Genomic DNA, 25,374 nt, shown 5'->3' on the forward strand with positions numbered 1-25,374 from the left:
AAAAGGGGGCGGGGCAAGAGGAAGCAAAGAGGGCCATAGAGGTCTCTGCACGTCCGATGCCCAATTGAAGCTGTGAGGAGAGCCACAAGGCGGGGAAACGTAGAGAGATGGGGCTAAGATAAGGTGTTGTTTTGTCGAAGGCTTTCATGGCCGGGATCACAGGGTTGTTGTATGTTTTCCGGACTGTATGGCCATGTTCCAGAAGCATTTTCTCCTGACGTTTCGCCCACATCTATGGCAGGCACCCTCAGAGGTCGTGAGGTATGGAGAAACTAAGCAAGGAAGGTTTATATACCGTGTTTCCCCGAAAATAAGACAGTGTCTTATATTAATTTTTGCTCCCAAAGATGTGCTAGGTCTTATTTTCAGGGGATGTCTTATTTTTCCATGAAGAAGAATTCACATTTATTATTGAACAAAAAATGAACATTTATTATATACTGTACAGTAGTTGTCATCACAAACCAGCATAACCAGACAAACTGTGAATCCTATCAAGAATTTCTTGTTACTACCAATATTTCCATGTACAACACTCTATGGTACTACATACATTTATCAATCCTGCATGCTCTGGTGTTCTGTTCGGCGGACATGCTTCCAAACAAAAACTTTGCTAGGTCTTACTTTTGGGGGAGGCCTTATATTTAGCAATTCAGCAAAACCTCTACTAGGTCTTATTTCCTGCGGATGTCTTATTTTAGGGGAAACGGTATATCTGTGGAAAGTCCAGGGTTTTACATCTCAGGAGAACCTCATGCAATCGTCACTTCCGGTTGTAGGCATACTTTTAGTTACCCAAACAAGTGGCAACCAATGCATGTACAGTAGAGTCTCACTTATCCAACATAAACGGGCCGGCAGAATGTTGGATAAGAGAATATGTTGGATAATAAGGAGGGATTAAGGAAAAGCCTATTAAACATCAAGTTAATTATGATTTTACAAATGAAGCACCAAAACATCATGTTAGACAACAAATTTGACAGAAAAAGTAGTTCACTACGCAGTAATGCTATGTAGTAATTACTGTATTTACGAATTTAGCACCAAAATATCACGATGTATTGAAAACATTGACTACAAAAATGGGTTGGATAATCCAGAACGTTGGATAAGTGAATGTTGGATAAGTGAGACTCTACTGTATCTGTGGAAAGTCCAGGGTTTTACATCTCAGGAGAACCTCATGCAATCGTCACTTCCGGTTGTAGGCATACTTTTAGTAACCCAAACAGGTGGTAGGTAACCAATGCATGTACAGTAGAGTGTCACTTATCCAACATAAACGGGCCGGCAGAACGTTGGATAAGCGAATATGTTGGATAATAAGGAGAGATTAAGGAGAAGCCTATTAAACATCAAATTAGGTTATGATTTTACAAATTAAGCACCAAAACATCATGGTATAAATGCTTTTGAATAGAAGAGAAGGAAATCAGTCAATTATTTTTCTAGGTTCTGAGTAGTCAGATTTCGGGTAAGCCCATGATCCCAAATTTAACAGATTGCCTTGTTCTGGCAGTGTGCAGTGAGGACCATTTGGCCCTCCAAATAATTTGTATACCAGCACCCACACCTACCACATAGTTATAGGGATTATAATATTTGTAAAGGATTTTAAGGGCCAAAGACTCTTCAGATTTCTTCTAATCCGACCACTTTGAACCTGAGCCATGTGTCCAATTACTTAATGTCCACAATAAAAAAAAAATTGTATGTCTATTAATTAGCAATAATAACTATAATACCACAGAAAGAACAATCTGAAATGTCTATATAAATGTCTATTGAAATACGCAGTGCTGATACAATGCTACTTAATACTCTTGGGACTTTAGTAGTTCACGTGAGTTCACAATCTGGTTGTTCAACAGAGCATTATTATGTGTTTAAAATCCTGTAAAGTAACAGAACTGTACCATTGGGTAAAGTGTCCACTAGGCGGTGCAATTTATTGGTATATTAAAATATACCTGCAGTTATACTAACTAATTATCTTGTCACCACGAAAACAATATGATGGAGATTACCAAGTATCCATCATAACATGTAATACACCCAATTATAGTTATAGAGCCAAGAATATTTCATTATAGATTTTTAAAGGAAAAGGAAGAACAAACATTAGCACTCAAATTACTATTGATGAGATGCTAAGAATGCATTCGTCACTCCAGTTTGATCTCAGGATATTAGAGTAATCCAGGTTGTGCCCTGACAGTTCAGTATTTCTGTAGGATAGCAAAGGAAACCTGTGGGTCTTCCAAAGTTGTACAGCTCTATTTTCTGGCCAGTGTTAGGAAATGATGGCAGTACACTCATCAACTTCCAGAAGGACACATCTTCCTGAATCTTTTCTGGAAGTTCTTTAAGATGTTCAAATTTTCTTTAACTGATGTCTGTTTTATAGTATATAGCTATTATAACAAAACAATAATAATACATTGGACAGAACTAGGGCCTGTCTACTCAGGACCTATATCCTAGTTTTGAGCAGAAGTCACTCCTGGATGTCTGTGTGACATTCGGGGCTTCCAGTCTGTAAAACAGAGTAAAACCCATTGGTTTTCAGCTGCATTAGGAGAAGTTTGCTGGTGTCAGCAAAGGAGCCAGCAACTAGCAGCAACTTTCTAGAACTTTCCAGTCGGGGATTCAGCCAAAGGGACAACATGCAAAGTAAAGGTGACTGTTCAATGGGATTGAATCAAGTTTGACTCATCTGGACGTTCTGGATTCTGCTCATTGTTATTGTGGCTTAGTAACAGAGCATCTGAAGAGCTGCATAGAATCTAGGCCAATCCAGAACAAATGCTCAGGGCTGGCCCTGGATTTCAGTGTACATGTAAGTATGCCCATACATTCCCCCTTTTTTTTTTTAAGTCCTTACCTCCCAGTGATCTTGGTCAGTACTTGTGAAACAGTGACAGTTTACCTATCACTTTATCTCCTTGCTTGCAAACATACACCCCTAATTTTTTTATGTCCCATGGCCAGGGACAGTGGCAATTCTGTGTTAAGGTATAAATAATATAGTTCCCAGTGATATGAGTTTTCTACAAACTATTGAAACAGAACACTTTCCAATAGCTTGAATTTAGTTGGGTATATATAGATAGACAAATGTTAACAATGTAGTAGATATTAATCAACAGTAGATATAAAAGAATGATGCAAGTATTGTATGATAAATTAAATATCTGCTATGTGACAAAAGCAATTATTGTATGAAAATTTTTTAATTCAATAAAAACGATTAAAAAAAAAAGAATTTAGTTGGGTATATTTTGCATGTATTTAGCAGGACATACAGTGGATCCAAGACTCTGCTTCTGGAAGACAATTATACTCAGCCATAAGGGATCACCGATGATGATGATGATGATGATGATGATGATAATGATGAGTGGGCCCATAGTATCTACTCAAGTTGGTTCCAGCACCCTCCATGACCAGCAAAATCTGTTGATCAAGTTCAGTTATATACAATATCATAGTAAATGGTGAATTCTCTATAAAATGGCCACATCAAGACTTGCTTTGTGGAACTTTTGGCGAGGGAGGAGTGTTGAGCGTTAATATTTTCTACCTGTTGATAGTTGAATCTGTGGATATGTGACTGTGTTTCACTTTTATAATTGGCAAACAAAACTGAATGTAGCTGAATATGTTACACTTATGTGTTCAAGAAAGCACCAAATTGCTGAATAAGGAGCAGGATCTGATAAAAATGCTAGCATCCCTATTGCCTAATGCTGTTCTTTGCTTAATGCTAGTAAAACAGGCAATTTGAGTTCCTTCTACCTCTTTTAATTTTTTTTAACACTGGTAAAGGCCTATTATTTTAACTTTAAAAGTGAGTATGGCTGAAGTCACTCCTCAGACTGCTACAAATTTCTGATGTCTGCATCTGACATTAAAAATAATTTTATGTTTGTATTTTATGCCTAGTACTAATATGGATTTATGACACAAAGCACACTATTCCTTAGTAAATTTGTTCATTCAAAAAAATTTGCTGCCATTGGCTGTAATTGACAATATTTAAAGCTATATTTATTTATGGTTTGAACATTCCCCATGGCTTTGCTACAAACAGCAAATTTTAGAATGCTAAGTGATCCATTAGTATGACGTGCATTGCTATGGTAATTCACCTTTAGAAGCCAAATATTCTTGAACTCCTAAATTGCTATGGCTTTTTTAGCCTAGAGTTATCTTCCATTATGGAAAGCATTTCCCTGGGAAAATGAAAGTGCACATTAAAGATTATTTTTCTGATTTTCTGCAAAATTGTTCCTAATAGCTTTATTGCCCGAGCATGTGGAATTGCTCTAATTCTAGCAGCATAATGTACCTTAGACTACTGTGTTGCCTTTAATATTAATAAAGGCAGACATCTCAGTATTGTTATACACAGGACTGATGTCTCCTATTTTTCAGTTTTAAACACACATATTAAAGAAGAAGTCCAGTGGAGCCTAGTGGAAATTATATACAGTGTATACAAGCAGCAGAATAAAATAATAAAGCATAATCTGGATTGTACAGTTTTGAGTTCCTATTGGATCTTTGAGAGCTACTGTGGCAGAAAAATTGAAGTCAGGGTATGACTGATATGCAATTTAAGTTCTTACTATATGAACACACCCAACTACTTATGACTTCATCACACACAGTAAACATCAGTGTTTCTACACATTTAAGAAACTGCAACCCCCAGTGCCCTTCACATAACACAAGCTTCAACTGTGGGGATGAGGTATTTTGCCCTTTCTAAAGTGTTGGTTTTTCCAATGATTCCTAAGCCAGTTGGCAATTGACTTATTTTAAAATTCCCTACAGAGATTGCCAAAATAGCCAATTTCCCTCTGTGGTGTTAATTCCTGTTGCCTGCTTTTGTTGCCCGACTATAAATAAAACGATGACACTGTGTGTTCTGCCCCCACGCTATCTAACTGCTTGGAAGGTGAACTGCTTGCACAGGGAACAAATGGAGGACACTTAGACAAAAACAGTGTACAAGGATTTAATAACTGATGTAAGTGTGAATCCCTTCCTCTTCCTGGATCTAATTGGCGCAGTCCTCAGAAGATAGATAAAGTCCTTGAAAAAGAGGCTCTAAATTATTTATCTTCTCTGATGTTCTTCCTCATGCTGGTGTCTGTCTGTCTCTGGAGTGATTCAGATATTTGACTTGACTTTGTAAAAACTTTGACTTGTCTTCGACGTGACTCCGTCTGTGACATGCTATTTTGTAGATTTTCCTAGCCTTCCTCTCTTCTCACTTTCCACTTGTAAAATGGTTAATTCTCCAATGAACAGGAAGGGCTTGCCTGAGGCCCCACCCTTGTTGGGAGAATTCGTAAAGGGGCAGGAAGGGGGTGGCTTAAAGAAAAATGGGCTATCTAGACTGATTCCCCCACAAAACTATACACAAAATGCTAATTCCCTCTAACTAAAAAGGGTCTTTAAAAATAGAACCCCATGAAACTCCACCCTTTCTCCCATTTTCCTTCATTTTCTCCAGCTCCTTGTGATGAAATCCTTTGATTGAGGACTGAGGACATGATAGCCTCTGGCATTAGCAAGCTCTTACGTTGGTGTCTTGGACTGAGCACATAACAGAACATCTAAGCTAGGTTGGCAGAAGCTGGAGCTGACAGAGGGAGCTCACTCTGCTCCCCGGATTCAAACCACCGACCTTTCAGTCAGCAAATTCAGTAGCTCAATGGTTTAGCCCACTGCATCACCAGGGGCTCTTATTGTATTTGTAGGAATATCAAATCAGCTATCAACATTACTATCTTGTAGTGAATGGTGAGCCACAATTTAGAACCTCACCCTGAGACATTTAAACTACCAGGTAAATGTCATTAAGCATAGTGTGGCCATCGCTTTGCATTCAATTTCTCAGCTATAGAGTGAGGAATGTTCTCACAGACTTTCTTACGGTGCATAGAAATAATACAGTTTGACACACTAATTGCCATGGTTCAGTGCTCTGGAATAATGGGATTTGTAGGTTTGGTGAGGCACCAGCATTATTTGGCATTATTTGGCTAAAGACCTTGTAAATCTGCAACTTCCATAATTCCAGAGCATTGAACTCTGACAGTTAAATATATGTCTAACTGCATTAATTCTACAAAGCTGGTGCATCCCTGAGAAGAGAGGCCCTAGGTTCTTTCTACTGTGCATTTAAATAATACAAATACACCTGGCTTGAACTGCTCAAAGTTCAAAGAAAACTTAGTATAGAGAGTTTTGGATTAACACATAACATTTCTTAGCACATATTGTATGAACAATAAGTTATTGTGACAATCATTCAGAAGTGAATTCAGTACAAAGCTGTGGCATGTACGAAATGCACCAAAATTATGATGAGTGCTGTCTGAACTAATATTTGATAATGACATGACATCTCTTGGAGGCATATCACTGATCCATTTTGCTCTGATATCTAGAAACAAGCTAGCAGTTAGGAGTCTGACTAGGAAGCTGGGGAAGGTGATGTGCAGGGAGGAATCCTGCACATCATATATCATATATCACATTTTACAAACAGAAAAAGGAAAAGAGAGAGATGCAATATTAAAAAAAACAGCATGGCTACTTATCATTCAGGTATAATTTTCCACTTCAAGTCTGCATCAACACAGTGAGGTTTCATTCTGGAGAAGCATCCTATTTAAAGCTGGTCGTCAAGTTCATTTCACTGTGGTTGGAGCCTCGGGTTGGGACCTCAGGTTTTATTCAGAAGAGAACATTGATGTAAATACTGGATTTATTAAAAATATTTCTTGAACTCTTCCTAATAGTTGTAGCAGTTCACATTTGGGCCTCTAGTTTTGCTAAAAAGACTGGCAAATTTTGTTGCAGAAAACTGTAATGGTGCAAGCTTTGCAGACCATAGAGTTTCTCTGGGTTATGAAACTGATTAGGTGTTTCATCCTACAGTGCTTGAAGTACAATGTACTGTTCCAAGCCTGACATGTTTCATGCATCCAAAATGCTAGCAAATTTCATCTCTTGTTTTGAGTTCCACAGGTTTTCCCAGTACTCTTCTGGTGTACCTTCACATCTTTAGAACTTTGATGTTGATTGAGCCAACCTCATTTTCTTAACCTCTTCACCTTGTATATCCTACCAATAGTATCTTTTTGTTGTCGAAGGCGTTCATGGCCGGGATCACAGGGTTGTTGTATGTTTTCTGGGCTGTGTGGCCAAAGTTCCTATTCAGTGACACAAGGTCTGTTTGGTAGATAACTCGTAGTCACTCAGGTAAGGGATCTACTGTCAGTACCTTTTGTGTGACGGGAAACAATTGACCTCACATGTCCTTTATTTCTCATCATGCATCAGAGGTGCAGGTTTTGGCATGTGATGCAGATAGTCTGTAGCTCAACCTCTGTGCCAGTGATTGCATAGTCATTGTCACACTTAACAGATCATGAGGTTTGCATGGCCAGAAGTGGTTTAACAAAGCAGCAGACCTCTGGGACCCCACATATGAGTCTGTTGTGGCCTGGAAGGCTGGGCCTCTTTGTTTCCCAATAGCTAAGGTAGTCCTCCCATGCTTTCTTGTTGTCCTCCCAATTGCGTGTTCATCATCTACTTAAGGCTGCCTTCATTCTAGCACTCTCTCTATGGATAACTCCTCCCTACATTGAAATATGGCACCTGAGACTGCTCCCTATTAGTCTCTGACCTCCATTGTCACCAGGGTGACTTGCAAATTCATTTTCAGCTATTTTAGAAAGACTAGTTGTATAGGGACAGACAGGCTTTGGGGAGTGCCCTCCCTGGCAAATCCAGATCATGCTTTTTATGCCTATGGGTATCAGGGATCTTATTCTTCTGTTCTTTCTTTCACCCAGCACCAGTTTGGAAAATTCCTGAAGCCAGCCATGTCAGTTACTGGGCTGCCTCACCAATTTTCCACCCATTCTTCTGTATAGGCAATGTTACTTCACCTGCAGAATGTGGATTGCTTAGCACTAGTATTCAGAAGGTGATGTGTTGGCGCTCCAGTGTTTTCAAGTTCTTGTGTGAGAACTAAGGCTGGCTAGCAGTTGGCTTCACGTTTTAAATAATTCACTCATCTCTCCTTTTTTAATTCTGTTTTTTAAAGCAGATCTGCCATAACATCTAGAATAGTGGGATACAGATTGGTTTCCTGGATGGAGTGGCATGTGGTGCATCATTCCAAGATCCAGGTACATTAAGTGGTAGGAATGGAGTTGGGTGCTCTTCTTCCCTGACTCCTAGATGGATGATAATGATGTGAGACAGGATTTAGGTCACAGCTAGGTGAGAATGACCTAGTCAGACTTCAACTGATCAGCATGGTAACAGAGGATTCTCATAACATCTGATGTCCATCTTCTGGGTATAACATCCTATGGACTAAGATGCTACCCAATTGGGTGTAACAGGGGGCACATATTAACTTAGCCATTAATGCCATACTAACTATGATAACATCCACATCAACTGACTAGACAGTGCTCCCATCTCCCATTCAAGCATATATGTGAACTTGCCATAACTTACATGTAATGTTTTTCAATAGAAGCAAAAATGTCTACCCAGGAAGTAGCATTTCCTGTGCAGAAAATAATATTTATACACAAAAATATTGCTTTCTGTGCAACAAATTCTGTTTTCTGTAAAACCACATTTTAAAACTATATGTTTTTAAAAATTGGAATATTCCTATTTTTAGTGACCAGCTTACTGTGGAGGTAATGTTGGTGGGCAGGAAAAAAGATTTAAAGATGGGCTTAAAGCCAACCTTAAAAACTGTGGCATAGACACTGACAACTGGGAAGCCCTGGCCCTTGAGCGCTCCAGTTGGAGGTCAGCTGTGACCAGCAGTGCTGCGGAGTACAAAGAGGCACGAATGGAGGGCTTAAGGGAGAAATGTGCCAAGAGGAAGGCCCGTCAAGCCAACCCTGATCGGCTTGATCACGGAAACCGATGTCCTCACTGCGGGAGAACATGCAGATCAAGAATAGGTCTCTTCAGCCACCTAAGAACCCATCCTCAAGACACCAGAGATGGAAGACAATCCTCCTCAAGCTACGAGGGATAGCCTAAGTAAGTAAGTGTGGTGGTGGGTCATTTTAGAAAGAAAGAAAAAGCGTGATGCCGAACCAGTGGCCAAAATTTCACTCCAACATTGAACAGTCAAAATTTTCTTCACATTTTCTTTTACTTTTGCACTGAAATTAGAAAACAGGGCTATTCCAGGTGCCAGGTTTTTCCCAAGAGTTGCCAGTTTCTAATCCCTCTACTGGAAGGTAGAAAGTTCACAGCCTGTTTTTAACTGTGAAGGATGTAGAAAGCTTTTGCTAAAAAAATATTATTTCCCTCTTTCTGAAAATCTGCAACCTTGGCAACAAGGGAGGATTATTAGTACAGAAAGCAACAATGTGATTAGACAGTTCATTAGTAGGAAGGTGGAGAATACTAATGGCAAGATTTTCATCTACAGTGTCAAGCGCTGACCTGGCATCCATTTCTGACAGCAAAATCACTTCCCGGTGGTATTAACCACACGCTACGAAATAAAAAACCATGTTCTTTTTACAAGAGCTCATCAAAGGTAAGGATAACCAAATCACACACTATTGAGTTCTGTAGCTCCCAAGGGATGCATGTAGTACTCAGTACAGTGTCAGTTTGTTTTTGCTTGTAATTCATGAAAGATATTCAAGGAGTACTTTACATGTTAAAACACAAAACATCCCCAGTTCCCATCTGGATTCCAGCAGTTTCTCTCAAGTATTCTTTTAACTGACCCTGTTGAAATCCTGGGATGAATACTGTAATGTGTACATGGATGAACCCAGTAGGAAGCAATAGGGATGCATGTCAGTGTCGCTGCTTCACATGCTGTTTGACAAAGCTACAAAGAATGAAGTCAGTAGGAGGAAAAGTAATCTGTAGAATAACACTACTATCTGATACATGCCGTAGGCCTAAACATCTTAAAGGCATTATGTCTTGTCTGATCTTGGACATTAATCAAGATCAGCTCTGGTTTATATTTGGATCAGAGACTGCCAATAAATACCATGCGCTGTAAATATTTCATAGATATGCTCCTCTAGCCTCTGATGGAATGTGGAACTTTTTCATTTCACACTTTGTAAGAGCTCTCAAATTTTCTGACCTTTCGGGTATACTAGTACTTGCCCTATAAATAGACAACTGGTTATTAACATCTTGTATTTTTAGTTTCAATTGTTCTCGCTAGGTAAAAGATCTTTAACCTCCCCCCCCCCCCCGAAATCCTTTTATACCTCTATTGTTTAAACTGTCTAACTCTATTTTAATTCACTTTTTAAAAACTATTAGAAAAGTTGAGGATGCTAATATATACAGTGGGCCCTTGGTATCTTCTAAGGTTTGGTTCTAGGACCTCCTTATGAAGGTCCTAGAATTTAATCAAGTCTAATGTGCCATTGAATCTAATGCATACCTCAATTTTCAAAACCTTGAAACCCACCAGATGCTTGATTCTGCCTTGTGAATAAATGAGCCCAAGTGCCACTGTTTTGAAGGTGGAAGTAGGCAGTTGGCAGGCTCCCCGGTGATGGGGGAGCTTGAAGAATATATGCCTAGTGGCCACAGCTTACCACTTCCCTCTACTGCTATCCTGCACCATTTTATAAATAAGGGCTTTCAGCATCTACATTTTTTGTTATCCATGCAGGAATCTGGAACCAGCACTTCGGAGATTCCAAGATCCCACTGTACTCTCTGCAGATTGCCAGCCAGAGAAATTGTGGTAGTTTATGTACTAAAAGTAAGGATCTCTATTAGGCTTCAATCTACATTGATGTGAGTATTTGAGAGCTTATGCTAATTATAATTGATTAATTACTAAGATGCCACAAGTCTCCTTGTTTTTGTAGCAAAATATTAACATGGCCATTCTTCAGGAAAGAAACACCAACCTTTTAATAGAATGTATCTCTCTTTACAGCTCCTACATACATTATATTCCCTCTGTGCAGCTTTTGCTCATATTACATCTTCATCTTTTATTCCTTGTCCTATATACATATATATACATACATACACACACATACATACTAGCTGTACCCAGGCATGCATTGCTATGGCCCAGTCTGGTGAAATTGAAAAGAAATAAAAGAAATTATATCTGATTTCACAATGCTTATGGGTATACAATTTTAAAATCAATTTTATTAGGCATAAAATAATAGAAAAGAAGAAAAAAGACACAAAGATAATAAAAATAATAATATATACAATTTTGGGTATACAATTTTTGTTGGCTCATTTATATAGCTATTAGTCTATGTCATAATAATAATAACCCTGGTCTAAATAACAACAACAACAACAATAATGGTGGTAATAATAAACATACTGCCCTGTATTAAAAGATAAAGATTTCCTCTGATGTTAAGTCCAGTCGTGTCCGACTCTGGGGGTTGGTGCTCATCTCCATTTCTAAGCCGAAGAGCCGGCATTGTCCGTAGACACCTCCAATGTCATGTGGCCGGCATGACTGCATGGAATGCCGTTACCTTCCCGCCGGAGTGGTACCTATTGATTTACTCACATTTGCATGTTTTCGAACTGCTAGGTTGGCAGAAGCTGGAGCCAACAGCGGGCGCTCACTCTGTTCCTCGGGTATGAACCTGGGACCTTTCGGTGTGCAAGTTCAGCAGCTCAGCACTTTAACACATTGAGCCACCGGAGGCTCCATGCCCTGTATTATAACACTAATAATAACAAGAATTTATATTATAATATTAATACTGGTGTATATAATAATTACAGTAATGACAATGTTACTGGTCTATATAATAATATCTATCTCTCCCTTCTTACCATTCAATCCTTTCTTCCATCTGAGCCTTCAGTCTTTTTGGAGGCACGGGCATGAGGCGGTGCTGGGCACCGCCAGGCATAACATAATGCTATGTGAGCTCGGGGTTTGGGCTGGGCCTACCTCCATGCCTGCCTCCTTCACTCCCTCCCCTGGGGCCAAGCCTGCCCTCTCCTCGGCCTGGATTTCCCGATTTGTTCCGCCACCCTTTTCCTGGTTCTATTCTGGAGGTAGGCAGGAGGTGCGGGTATGAGGCGGTACCAGGCAAGGCCGAGCAGTGCATGAGGCTATGGGAACCTGGGGCTTGGGCTGCGCCTCCCTCCCCCCGGGCTCATGCCCCACCTCTCTCTCCAGCCTGGATTTCTCTACCTGCTCCGCCACCCTTTTCCTGCTTGTCTTCTCCCAGTTCTGCTCCAGAGGGAGGCAGGAAGGCAGACTCAGTGGAGGGTGACCAGGCCACAGAACCGTAATGGTGACTCCAGCACTGGCAAGATGGTGGTGGCACTGGGGGCTTCTTCTCTTGGAAGAGAGGAGGCCAGCAAGACAGGTATCTTGGTCCTGGAGGTGGGGCCAGGGTGGAGGGAACTGGGGATGGAGGCCACGAGGAGGAGAGCCAAGTGCAGAGCACGGGAGATTGAATTTTTAGAACCTTAACAGTCATATATAGTATAGTGTGTGTTGCTTGAACGTCAAGCAGATGGCAATGTTTTTGAAGCTAAGCATGTTTTTACCTGTCTCAGATGTGTCATCTGTTTAATAGTAGATGTGTGAATACATAAAAACACTCACCAGTTAGATTGCTGTGTTGTGTCAAAATTTCGTAGTAATCATTGAAGTAGTTTGGGAAATATGATGTTATGAACAAATGTACATTTACATTTTTATTTATATAGATGTATATATATCAAAATGTGTTAAAACATTATTTCTGCCAGACACAGCCACAGGGTCATCACCTCCCTGTTGACCACACAAAGAAATTTCCTAGACTTTTGGGTTGGGCTAATCCGTTGAATAAAGATGACCATCAAAGACCCATTATGTGTGTAGCACAGCAGGAGGTTTCTGTTCTCAATCTGATATCATCAAACTGATCCTTATCCACTGATTCCCCTCAATTGAGTTGAGGGGTGGCTGACTATGGAAACAGAAGGCTAAAGGATGTGCACACACTGGACTTCTTTCTTTTCACCCAAGACTTGATTACAGAAGATCACCACATTTTGTTCTGAATGCCCACACATTTGCTTTTCCCATGGGATTTCCTCATCATCAGAGGCTCACAATATACATCCTAATCTGGACCCTTTTTTCTGCATCCCAGGCACTTGATCACCCAAAACTGGATTATATACTACCTGGAAAGTTCTCTAAGCTCTCTGAAATATGATCATGGACTTCCTGGGCCTGCCTCCTTCCAGGAGAGCCAGCATTGATTGGTCCTTTTTGGGGGCATGTCCTCCTTCATCTCCTCCCCTCCACCACAAAAACGCTGCCTGGTGGCGAAAGCATCACCACAGTGCCGACCAATCGAGGTGACGCTTCGGGCCAGCTCCTCTGCTGGCCAATCAGAAAAGGGAGCGGACCAAGGGAGAAAACTTGAATAACTGTTAAATGTATGAAAATACATGTTGGTACAGTGTCTGTTAATGCTAGCATTTTTGGTGCTACTCTTACATGCATCCTTTCTGGCCAGATTGTAATTAAAGCCTCTATTGCCTATCTTCACCTCTGACAAGTGTATTTTTAAATCTGAAACTTTGGGTGTTAACATAAATTCTCACCAGGCAGGACCCTCCTTTACATGCAGTCCATAGTCTAAATTCGACCTCAATACCTTGAGGCTTATACTAAAAAATGACTTTTTCAGACTGCAAGATAGGGTTTTTTTGGGGGGGGCTTTATGTTTTCCTCTTTAAACGTTACATACTAGTTCTTTTCCATGTTGGATATAGAAAAACTTCACAATAAACATGTCAAGCAACCTGTGATGAAATGCAATAACTTCAGGCAAAAGACAGAAGTTGAAATGACCACATTATTCTCCACATAGGTCTAAATCCAAGAAATACAGGAACAAATAACCCGGCCTCCAGCAACCTTCCTCTACCTTTGCCACATTTAGAGGAGCCCAGCTTTAGGTATTTTAAAGTTGAAAATAATAATTCCAGCTAGAAAGCATTGGATACTTGAGAGTAAGAGCAAAAAATCAGGAGCAATTACATGGATTCTCAGAACAGGAAATAGATACAGAATCACCATGATGAGGGGAGTAATCAGAGTTACAAGAGTCCAGAGGGCAATGAAAGGCTGCATCTCACAATGGGAGGGCAGTGGCCTGAGTAGTTCAAACACATCACAAGTGGAAGCAGTGAGAAAATTGCATGATATCAAAATCATCTCTAGGCGAAATTGCATGACATTTAGATTCTGTATTCTCTTCATGCAAATGATATTATTAAAATAACCCAGGTTTTCCCCCTGCCAATCTTTTTAGAGACAAATCACCAGAACAGTCACAATGATATTAGCTCTATTACATTTTCAAGTAATTTATGTCCTAGTGTTCGCCAAACTAGTCAGTGGGGGTTGTGATGTAGTAGAGAAGGAATACTGTAGCCCATCTGACACTGCACTCCAAATATCAGCACAGCTATCATAGCTACAGTCGACACCAGTATGCACGATGTTGACCAACCATTCAGTGCAACTGGGAACTTAAGTTAATGTAGTTGTCGGACATGAGCTGCTATCATCTTATTTAGTTGCCGGTGTGTTTCTCGCTTAATTTGAGATACTACTTCAAGTATTTACGGACACGTTCTGTGTCCATGGATTATGTGTCCATAGATTCGATCAACCATGGCATAAAAATGTGCCGGGGGGGGGGGGAGGGGGGCGGCGGCGGCGGGGGGAATCAAGCACTACATTGATGTGTAGGCACTGGCATACCTTACACATGCCTCCTGCAATTTCACCGAACCTCAGGCTCTCTTTGACATTCATTTCAATTGTTTCCCATTTTAAATATAGAACACTATTTTACTACGCCATTGTATATAATGCGAGTTCAGCATCTGTAGATGTTAGTATCAATAGGGACCCTGGAACCAAAACCCTGAGGATCCTTTTACAATTCTAAATGTGGAATGTGGATATTTTCAGAACTCTTTTCATTTTTGTATGTCTGTGCCTCAACTCTTTGCTACCTCTTTCTTAATTTATACCGTACAAAACTATTTGCACTTTTCTGGCCCACTACCTCTTTTAGGAGCCAACCCAGGATTTTATCAAAGTGTGCTTATTGTTTATTGGTATATGTGATTTTATTTGCTTATGATTTGTTTTTATTGAGTTTTATATTGTTTGTTGCCTGGGCTTGGCCCCATGTAAGCCGCCCCGAGTCCCCTAGGGGAAATGGGGTGGGGTATAAAAATAAAATTATTATTATTATTATTATTATTATTATTATTATTATTATTATTATTATTTTATTTATTATGACACAGCAAACAAGATAGATATGCTGGATTTCATATTACAAAATCACAAGTTGAACACTTCCCAAGTGTCTAGGACTGTGTGATGTATTTTCGGATGATGAGTGCAGATCCCAGTAGGGTGGCCTTTTTCAGTTGACAGATTGTAATTATTATTATTATTATTATTATTATTATTATTATTATTATTATTATTATTACCAAGCCCCAAAAACAGGTACTGCAATGGATTGGAGAAATGGAATAAAATATCCTAGAGAACATAATGGCTGATTGGAAGGTGAGTGGGAGTCCATAATGCAATAATTTGTTCCAAGTGCCCTTGTATATACACAATACATGAGCATAACTGACTAACTTAATTTCCATTGGTGCTTAGAACTACAGCAGAGCAAAGAACCAAACACTCAATAATACAGGTCTTCACCTCAACATCCCTTTATGCAGAAACCCGCAGCAGATCGAATTGTGGCATTATCATTTAAAATAGCGCTTATTTCACTTGCCCAAACCAATCTGTAAAAGTATATTGTACTTTGCGTTATCATGTAGGGTTTTGGGGAATAATGCTGTAGATTCCTCAAGGAAAATCTCAAAAAGAGTGCTTTGGGATGGAGTTTGAAGGCATTATCTCTCCCCAGTGGCAGGACTCTTCATAATACTAAGGCAGGCAAGAGAGACTCCAGTCCACTCAGCAGTGAAATCTGCGCCAGGTTTGAGGCATCACCCAAAGCTGCTGGAGTAAAATCTTACCAAGCGCAAATGCCTTTTAAATTGAACTCTGCAGGTTTGCAGTGCATGCTGGCGAGGGACAGAGGCAGAGATGGCATGCCGGGGACTCTGTGCCTTGACCGCTGTCCTAGGTTCAGGGCAGAAATAGGAAGCAATAAATAGACACACAGCATCCCCTGGGGGACTGGTAACTTCCAAGGAAGATGGTTCATCAGGACAAATAATATGGCTCCATCCAGGACCAACTCTCTCCTCGTCTTCTACCTCAGTTTCTTGCTGCTCATCCATTTCAAAAGTAAGCATTCATATTCCCTTTCACCATTCATGTTGCAAGTCCTGTGTCATAAGTAAACAGGTCAACAGGTCTAGCAGAAGTTTCTGAAAGCAAGCTTGTAAAACATGAAAAGACATCGGAATTAGTTCCTGAGTTATCGAAAACCAGTGAACAGATGGTTTCGAGGTCATAAGAGTTCAAGAGAGTCAGAAAGAGAGGAATAACTTTTTAAATGAATGAGTGGTTATTTAGAGGATGCTGTATGAATTAAGGTTTGTTATCCTTTTTAAACACATTATCCAAATCTTATCAAGCTCAGCTTTTATAATATTGAATATTCAGATGGTTTAACTTTCTACATGTGATAACAGCATATTAATTGGTTTGTTGCATATATTTTGGCAGCTTTCAGTTTCTTTCTATATTGCTTTCTTTCTTTCTCCTTCAAAGGAAGGGAGCTCTCCAACCATCTCATAAAAGACCCCAGGAATTTGGTCAATTAATGTCACACCGTACTTCGTTTTAGCTTTGTAAAATTTGACCTTCCATTACAAGGGGGAAAGTGTTTGCTATTGATTAAAAAAAAAGAATAAAAGAAAAACCCTTTCAACAAACTCCCACTTTACAGGGTGAATGGGAGGAGGGAGCTTTCAGAAGGGTTTTCTTTCATCATGTCATCAGACAGATGATGCTGTATGTTGTTGTAAATATAAAGGAAGTTCTGCTGGCAAGGCTGATGTGTATGCTTAGGAAGGGAAGGCTCTATAGAGCAGGCTTTGAAACCATGTGCATATTGTGTCTGAAAAGGTTGTGCGCTTTGTGCCAGCTGAATTTTAATCGTACAAGCTGCCAACAGCTGCCATTAAACAAGGAGACTTGGCATTAGCGACCAGTGTCTTGTAATCTGGGTCACCTTCTGTTGTGTTGTCAAATTGTTCCTACACACATAGGCTTATAGTCTGGGATAAAGCAGGTGCTGTGAGTTGTTAACAAGAGGTGGGGATGCAGACTAGGAAAACTTCAGGAGTTATATCTAAATGGTTGTACAATAAGCACTAGCTTCAAATTGTCATTGAGTATATATATCCATGTACATAGCTGTCTAGCAGTTATATGTTAGTTACATTTATATTCCTCTTTTCTTCCACTAATATTGGTGCATGATATACATCTCTCTTCCTCCTTATTTTATCCTAACAACCCTGTGAAGTACATCATAAATGAGAGGGAATGAGTAGCCCAAGGTTGCAAACAGAGTTTTTTTGGCTCAGTGAGAACTTAAATTATGACATTTCCAAATCCCACCACCTCATTGTGGAAGGCATAGGTGACCATCCCTTTAAGAGTAGACAATTGTCTCTCTTATATTTTCAGCAGTTCCGTTTTACGTTTTGCCTCCCCATCACACTCACACATGTGGAAACTTAAAAGCTGGCAATACATTCATTTTATATTCCTCACAAAGTCAGTACAGTAGAGTCTCACTTATCCAAGCTAAATGGGCCGGCAGAACCTTGGATAAGCGAAAATGTTGCATAATAAGGAGGGATTAAGGAAAAGCCTATAAAACATCAAATTAGTTTATGATTTTACAAATTAAGCACCAAAAACATCATGTTATACAACAAATTTGACAGAAAAAGTAGTTCAATATGCAGTAATGTTATGTTGTAATTACTGTATTTACGAATATAGCACCAAAATATCATGATACAGTAGAGTCTCACTTATCCAAGCCTCGCTTATCCAAGCTTCTGGATTATCCAAGCCATTTTTGTAGTCAATGTTTTCAATATATCGTGTTATTTTGGTGCTAAATTCTTAAATACAGTAATTACAACATAATATTACTGCGTATTGAAGTACTTTCTCTGTCAGATTTGTTGTACAACATGATGTTTTGGTGCTTAATTTGTAAAATCATAACTTAATGTGATGTTTAATAGGTTTTTCCTTAATCCCTCCTTATTATCCAAGATATTCACTTATCCAAGATTCTGCCGGCCCGCTTAGCTTGGATAAGTGAGACTCTACTGTATTACTTCTTTGTTTTTAATCAGGATAAACAATAATAGCCAAAAACCAAGAGATCCCTGGCCCTGCCCAAAGCCCCTTACATTAAAGGAGACTGACATCAGTTTACAACCATTTCTTTCCATGGGATCCTATGGTTCTGCATCAAGGCCCATAAGATCCAAGAGACAGTGATCCAGGTTAAAACCATTGCTAATTGTTGGACAATAAAACCGGATAGGAAACTGCTATGGTTTTAATCACACCAGTTTTTCAGTTGTAAACATGAGAGTAAAGTGTGATAAGAGGTAGGAGATCTGAACACGATTGCTGTCCTATGTTCAGAGTTCCCTCCTTTCAGGACATTTCTGCCTCTTTTCAACCCTGGAACATGTGATCAGCCCCGTGCCTCTTTTCCATGCTTGAAAAGAGGCTGAAGTATCCTATCATGGGGAAATTTCTCAATGTGATGAGATCGGTTGCCAGAGTTCTCTCCTTTCAACACACTTCTCCCTCTTTTCAATCATAGAGGGCTATGCATGATGGCCAGAAGTCATTTAATTCATGTGATGAGCTCACTGCCCCTCCATGCTTGAAAAGAGGCTGAAGTGTCCTATGACTGGGAAATTTCTCAATGTGATAAGGTGGCCAGTCTAAAGCGCCATGTATTGTATGTCAGAAGCCCCTGTAGCCGCAAAGATTGCACAACATTGTTGTTAAGTCACCTCAGAGCAATCTTCAACTCATTGTCAGGTTGCCTTCTTTGAAAAACAGGGAACTATTTTTCGGTAGTGGAAAGTGCTTCCAAAGTGTGTTGCTGAAGTAGTGTGATAGGTCAAAAGCGCTGCTGTCGTGGGTACGAGACATGCGCTATTTTTGTGGACATGTTTTGTCTGTCACTTTCAGCAGCTTCACTTCCTCACTCCCAAGGTGCTGACCAACTCACTTCCATCAAGCAGTCCAAAAGGACTTTAGCTGTACGCCATAACTTCCCACTTTTGTCTATCCATTCTTTTTTTTTTATTCCAGTGCAGATAATTTTTAAGCATTTCCTTTCTGCTTGCAAGCTGTTTGTGTCTGTTTTGCAAATATTCCTGCAGCCCAAAACAAAGTTTGGCAGTCATAAGTACACCTCCCCCTTATAGAATACACAAAATAGGGAAAGACTGCATATTGCAAAATCCAGCTTTATATTTTTATGTTTGTAGGGACAGTGTTTGTGTACTTTGGAAATGCAGAAGTAATTACCTGAAACTACAAACACCCAGCTTGCAATTTCATGAAATTGTTTACCTGCAATACTTACATGAAAAAAAAACTTTTTTACATATGGTACATGGATGAAAATATGAGTTGGAAGGAGTTCTGAGCTGCTGCAGTAGACTTAAATGGCCCTTTGCTGAAAAAATTTACAGCAAAGATTGGTGCAATAAGAAGAGTGGTTCTAGCTCTTAGCAAGACGGGCTTGCAGCAACCGAACCCATTTTTAGGACTTGTGCGATAAATTATTGAGATACTTGTATAATCTTAATTGATTATGGCTTATATTTTCAACAGAATCTGCTACATCGAAAGCTTAAAATGAAGTTCCAATGTTTGCCATGTTGGTCAGGGCAATAAGAAATATAGTCTGGTGGATGAGGTTGGAGAAAGGTTCTTCAGAGTTTTTTTCCTAGGAGGAGCACTCACCGAATACTGACACTTTATCCCACTTCTGGGATATAGCCATTATATATCTTGTCATTAGCTAAGTTGACACTGCAAAGTGATGGGATCAGACATGTACTGCTGTATGGGAATATTGTCTGGTTCCATTGGAAAAAGAACTGAGATTTCATACTCCTTCTTTTGAGTCCAAAGGTGATGCATGCCAAACTTTGCAAATATTAAACTTCCTTCTGTTATAAGCCCTGCTCAGCTTGATCAAAAATACCATAACGTATTACAAGAAATAATGTTCTGAGTCCAGTCAGTATTAATTTTATTTCTCAATGAAATAATCAAGTCATTACTAACTTGTCTCATTAATTTCAATTGAGCCTATTTTCAATTAATTGTCCCACTGAGTTCAGCAGACTGTAAATTCAATTAATTGATCATATATCTGAATATAATTACAAAAGGGACTTTGATGCTCCCAGATAACTGTGGAGAACATCTTTAATCAGGATCTAATCAATTACATTTTCCAGAATTCAGTGGAACTGTTTAGCTATTTTCCAGAAAGCAGAATCAGAAACTGAATCCTAGGGTGCATCTACAGTGTAAATTAATGCAATTGGACTGCCACGGCTCAATACTATGGAATCATGTGAGATCTTTAGTCTTCTCTGCCAAAGAGTTCTGGGATAACTTATTGACTCGAGTATAAGCCAAGGGTGGGAAATTGAGCAGTTATGGGTAAATTTCAAAATAAAAATAGATACCAATAAAATTTCATTAATCGAGGCATCAGTAGGTTAAATGTTTTTGAATATTTACCGTATTTCAAAGAAAAGCAATAAACTAGCTCTATAAGTGGAAAAGTAGGGGCAACAAAAAATATGGTATCAACAATAACCTAATAAATAATAATAATAATAATAATAATAATAATAATAATAATAATAATAATAATAATTTTAAAAAAAACTTCATTTGGATCCCTATCTCCCCATGGGGATTCAGGCCAGCTTCCAACACAGTAACAGGCAAACAATTAATGCTTATATAAACAATGCAGAGCTAGATATAGATCTATAATTATAGATACTAATTTCACATATGCATTTCCCCTGAAACGTTTGTTTCAGGGGAAACAAACATTTCAGGGGAAATGCATATGTGAAATGCATATGTGTGTGTGTTTGTGCATTTCCCCTACAATATTTGCAAGCCCTATACACACACACACACACACACACACACACACACATCTATCTAGACATGTCTATATATATTTGTGTGTTCATTCCCCCCAGTAATATTTCCAAGCCCTATATATAGGTAGGTAAGAATATGTTCTTATCTATCCAGACATCTCTCTTTATATAGATATTTGCAAAGACCTGCAAACATATGAGGGGAAATTCATATATAAAATTAATGTATATAGATACACATATAAGGTACATAGAGATTGCAAAAGCTTGCAAAGGGTTAATGCCTATATATTAAGTGTAACAAATATTTCAGGGGAAAATGCTTTCATAAGATTAATGAATGTATATTTTTCTTCTTCCTGACTTGCAAGGATGTCTCTTTTTTCAAAACATTCCCTTGATTAAGAGCGAGGGAGGCTTTGCAAAAGTAAACTCACTGATAAGGAAGAAGAGAGAAATAGATCACATATTGCAAGCAATAGCCTGCAGGCTCCTTGCCGGCTTTGACCTTGACCAGATTATAAGCCGAGGAGGCTTTTTCAGCTCATAAATAAGGGCTGAAAAACTCCGCTTATCTTCGAGTATATATGGTAAGCACCAAAACATCAGGTTATACAACAAATTTGACAGAAAAAGTAGTTCAATATGCAGTAATGCTATGTAGTAATTTCTGTATTTACAAATTTAGCACCAAAATATCACGATGTTTTGAAATCATTGACTACAAAAATGTGTTGGATAATCCAGAATGTTGGATAAGTGAGTGTTGGATAAGTGAGACTCTACTGTACTTGAAATGTCTGTGGGGACTGCCAGGCTATCATGCCAGAGGTCACTATACTGTGATAACAGCATCGTGCTGGAATATATCAGAGCAGATTGTTCTTGTTAGGCTGCCAGAGATCGTAATGGTGAATGGAAGTGGGGAGGACAGAGAGGATAGTGAAAGGAGAAATGTAAAATCCCCTCATCCTCAGACGTCAGAGCTGCTCTTCCTGATACCTAATACATCACACCTGGAGAAAAAAAAGCAAACAAATACTATTGTATCAGTCAATGTACTTTACATTGCTGAGTTTGTCGCAACTTGAAGAAATGATAGTTGATGTTGGGAAATGAGGCTGAATAAATGGGGAGCAGGAGTGTGTCATTTGGTTTGACAGAGAGGAAATATGTCCCCGTATGTAAACAACCTTCTTGGAGGGGGGGGGGGCATAAGGTGGTCCCGGGGCTGTGTGCGCCCTTTGCTGGGCTGTCTTTACACAGACTTCCTGATCCACACTTGTTTTGCCCCAAACAAAAACAAAATGTTGGATTGCTGCTCCTGTAATTGGTTGTGGTCCCCTTATTGTATAACATTAACATAATTGTCATTTACTGAATGGTCTAATTTGTATTATTCCCACATCTGACTCTGCAGAACATTTCCCTTTGCTTCTCGTACAAGATGAAAATCCTGTACACACACACACATACACTGAGCAAAGGTACAAGAAAAGAGTGGAAAAGAAGAGATTTTTAAAGGAAAGAGTACATTTAAGCAAGCAATTTTCAATTAGCAAAAGGTTATCTTGTACATGAGGGCCCCTTGCATCAGGCAATGGTGTCACTAGGAGTGTGTAGGAGGTGTGAATTGTGACACCATCAGAGGAGTTGACACCAAGTTGCAGAATGTTTGTGCCTTATTTCTGCAGAATTCTTTAAATAAAAATATCATTGTAATTAGACATAAGCAAAAACATTTTCCATAAGCCCAATTTACATGTACTCTTATCAATATACCTTTTGGGGGTGCATCTACATTGTAGAATTAATGCATCTTGATACTGCTTTAATTGCCTTGGCTCAGTGCTATGGAATCATGAGAGTTGCAGTTTTACAAGGGCTTTAGCTTTCCTTCCAGAATAGTGAAGTCTCACTAAACCACAAATCCCAGAATTCCATAGCATTCAGCCATAACTAATTCTTTAGTGCAGATTCATCCAAGGCTTAAAATTTATGCAAATTTATTTTTTGACCCTTTTAATGCACCAGCACTCAGGTAAGAGCTGTCATTATTCGCTGATTAAAATAACACTTCAAATGATGTGGCTTTGCCTGCACATATAGTTATTTCTGGTTCTTTATAGTCACATTTTTTTGCTGCAATATTATGATATGGGAGGACATTCATGGGGATATCATGATGACAGCAATCATAGTGATGCCCTTGCCTCCATGAATAACAATCATAGGACCCATCCAGAGAGGTCCAAAAACTGGGATTCATCTCAGTTTTTACCATAGGTGTCCAAACAACGCCTCTGGTAAAAATGAATTAATTCAGAACAAACCAAGGCTTCTTTGGTTTCTTCCAAATCATTTAGATACCCAATTAGATTCAGGCCTTGCTGAAAGGCCGAAGTCTAATGGGGCATTGGGCCTCTGAAGACTCACTTCCAGGTAGTCCCAGGGCTACCCAGGAGTGAGTCTTCATTGCCATCTTGCGCCTTTTGGGCTCCTGGAGCCCAAAGGTGCGGGATGGTGCCTACTCCTCTCCCAAGCCCTCAATTTCCCCCTTCATTTTAAAGAAAAGGTACCTGGCCACCATAACTTTCCTCTTTATGTCCTCCCAGAACAAGGAATGATGTGTGAGGAGACGCAGTAGAGGAGCAGAGATCTTCCTCCTCACACCTTCCGTCTCCTCGAACATAATTTCTTCACAGCAGGAGAATGTGAGGAGGAAAGTTATGTCATCCAGGTATGTTTTCTTTAGGAACAAAAGCTGTAATGCAGAGGTTTTCAAACTTTTTAAGCCGAAGACCAGTTCACAGTCCTTCAGACTGTTGAGGAGCCAGACTATAGTTTGAAAAAAACACACAAATGAAAAAAACACACAAACACACAAATATCCACACCGCACATATCTTATTTGTAATGCAAACAAAAATTGAAAGAACAATGCAATATTTAAAATGAAGAACAATTTTAACCAGTATAAACTCTGCTGCTGCTGCTCAGTCGTTTAGTCGTCTCCGACTCTTCGTAACCTCATGGACCAGTCCACGCCAGAGCTCCCTGTTGGCCGTCACTGCCCCCAGTTCCTTCAAGGTCAAGCCAGGTACTTCAAGGATACCGTCCCTCCATCTTGCCCTTGGTCGGCCTCTCTTCCTTTTTCCTTCCATTTCCCCCAGCATCGTGATCTTTTCCAAGCTTTCCTGTCTCCTCATGATGTGGCCAAAATACTTCAGCTTTGCCTCTAATATCCTTCCCTCCAGTGAGCAGCCGGGCATTATTTCCTGGAGGATGGACTGGTTGGATCTTCTTGCGGTCCAAGGCACTCTCAGGATTTTCCTCCTGCACCAGAGTTCAAAAGCGTCTATCTTCCTTCGCTCAGCCTTCCTTATGGTCCAGCTCTCACATCCATAGGTTAATATGGGGAATACCATTGCTTTGACTATGCGGACCTTCGTTGCCAAGGTGATGTCTTTGCTCTTCACTATTCTGTCAAGGTTGGCTTTGCTCTCCTCCCAAGAAGTAAACGTCTCCTGATTTCCTGGCTGCAGTCTGCATCTGCAGTGATCTTCACGCCTAGAAAGTCTGTCACTGCCTCCATGTTTTCTCCCTCTATTTGCCCATTATCAATAGGTGTAGTTGCCATGATCTTGGTTTTCTTGCACTTTCTTCTTTCACCTTGGTGATAAGGCTCCTCAGCTCTTCCTCGCTTTCGGCCATCAGAGTGGTATCATCTGCATACCTAAGGTTGTTAATGTTTCTTCCAGCAATTTTAACTCTGGCCTTGGATTCCTCGAGCCCTGCATATAAACTCACCAGTATTTAAATGGGAAGTTTTGGCTGATGAGATAGCCAAGTTAGTTAGGATCATTGTAGTATGCCTTCAGGTCGTTTCATATTTGGAGTAACCCTAATGGCCTCATCGTAAGGGCCCATGGATTTGCCCTGCATTGTGGTTAATCCATGGGTTCCCGGTGGGAGGTGTTGAAATCCCATCGCTCCACACCCCACATTGCATGAATTGGCTTACCCCATATCATATGGGGGTAAACATTGCCACCTGGCTTCCCCCCATTGCTGGTAAGACAACACAAGAAGGCTCCTGTGTTGCTGAGGTAGTGGTAT

General features: G+C 39.8%; 1 protein-coding gene and 1 long non-coding RNA gene across 4 annotated transcripts in view; both read left to right on the plus strand.

Annotated features, from left to right (window-relative positions):
* On the plus strand, positions 1-13,597 carry LOC134299001 (uncharacterized). Of its 2 annotated transcripts, XR_010006159.1 has the most exons (4): positions 1-261; positions 3,302-9,613; positions 10,727-10,854; positions 12,811-13,597. It is a non-coding gene; the product is annotated as an uncharacterized LOC134299001 (long non-coding RNA). The 2 variants fall into 2 exon arrangements; XR_010006158.1 differs by having other exon boundaries at positions 10,727-13,597.
* A 2,554-nt stretch (positions 13,598-16,151) lies between these two features.
* Positions 16,152-25,374, plus strand: part of crb1 (crumbs cell polarity complex component 1) — a 188,275-nt gene continuing 179,052 nt past the window's right edge. The window contains exon 1 of one of the 2 annotated variants that reach the window (XM_062980775.1): positions 16,152-16,402. In XM_062980775.1, coding sequence (XP_062836845.1) covers positions 16,333-16,402 — 70 coding nt within the window. In that variant the 5' untranslated portion in view covers positions 16,152-16,332. The remainder of the gene's footprint in view (positions 16,403-25,374) is intronic. The other variant, XM_008119991.3, reaches the window with a different exon arrangement.

The sequence above is a fragment of the Anolis carolinensis genome, chromosome 4 (genome assembly GCF_035594765.1).
Source record: "Anolis carolinensis isolate JA03-04 chromosome 4, rAnoCar3.1.pri, whole genome shotgun sequence".
Classification (NCBI taxonomy): Eukaryota; Metazoa; Chordata; class Lepidosauria; order Squamata; family Dactyloidae; genus Anolis; species Anolis carolinensis.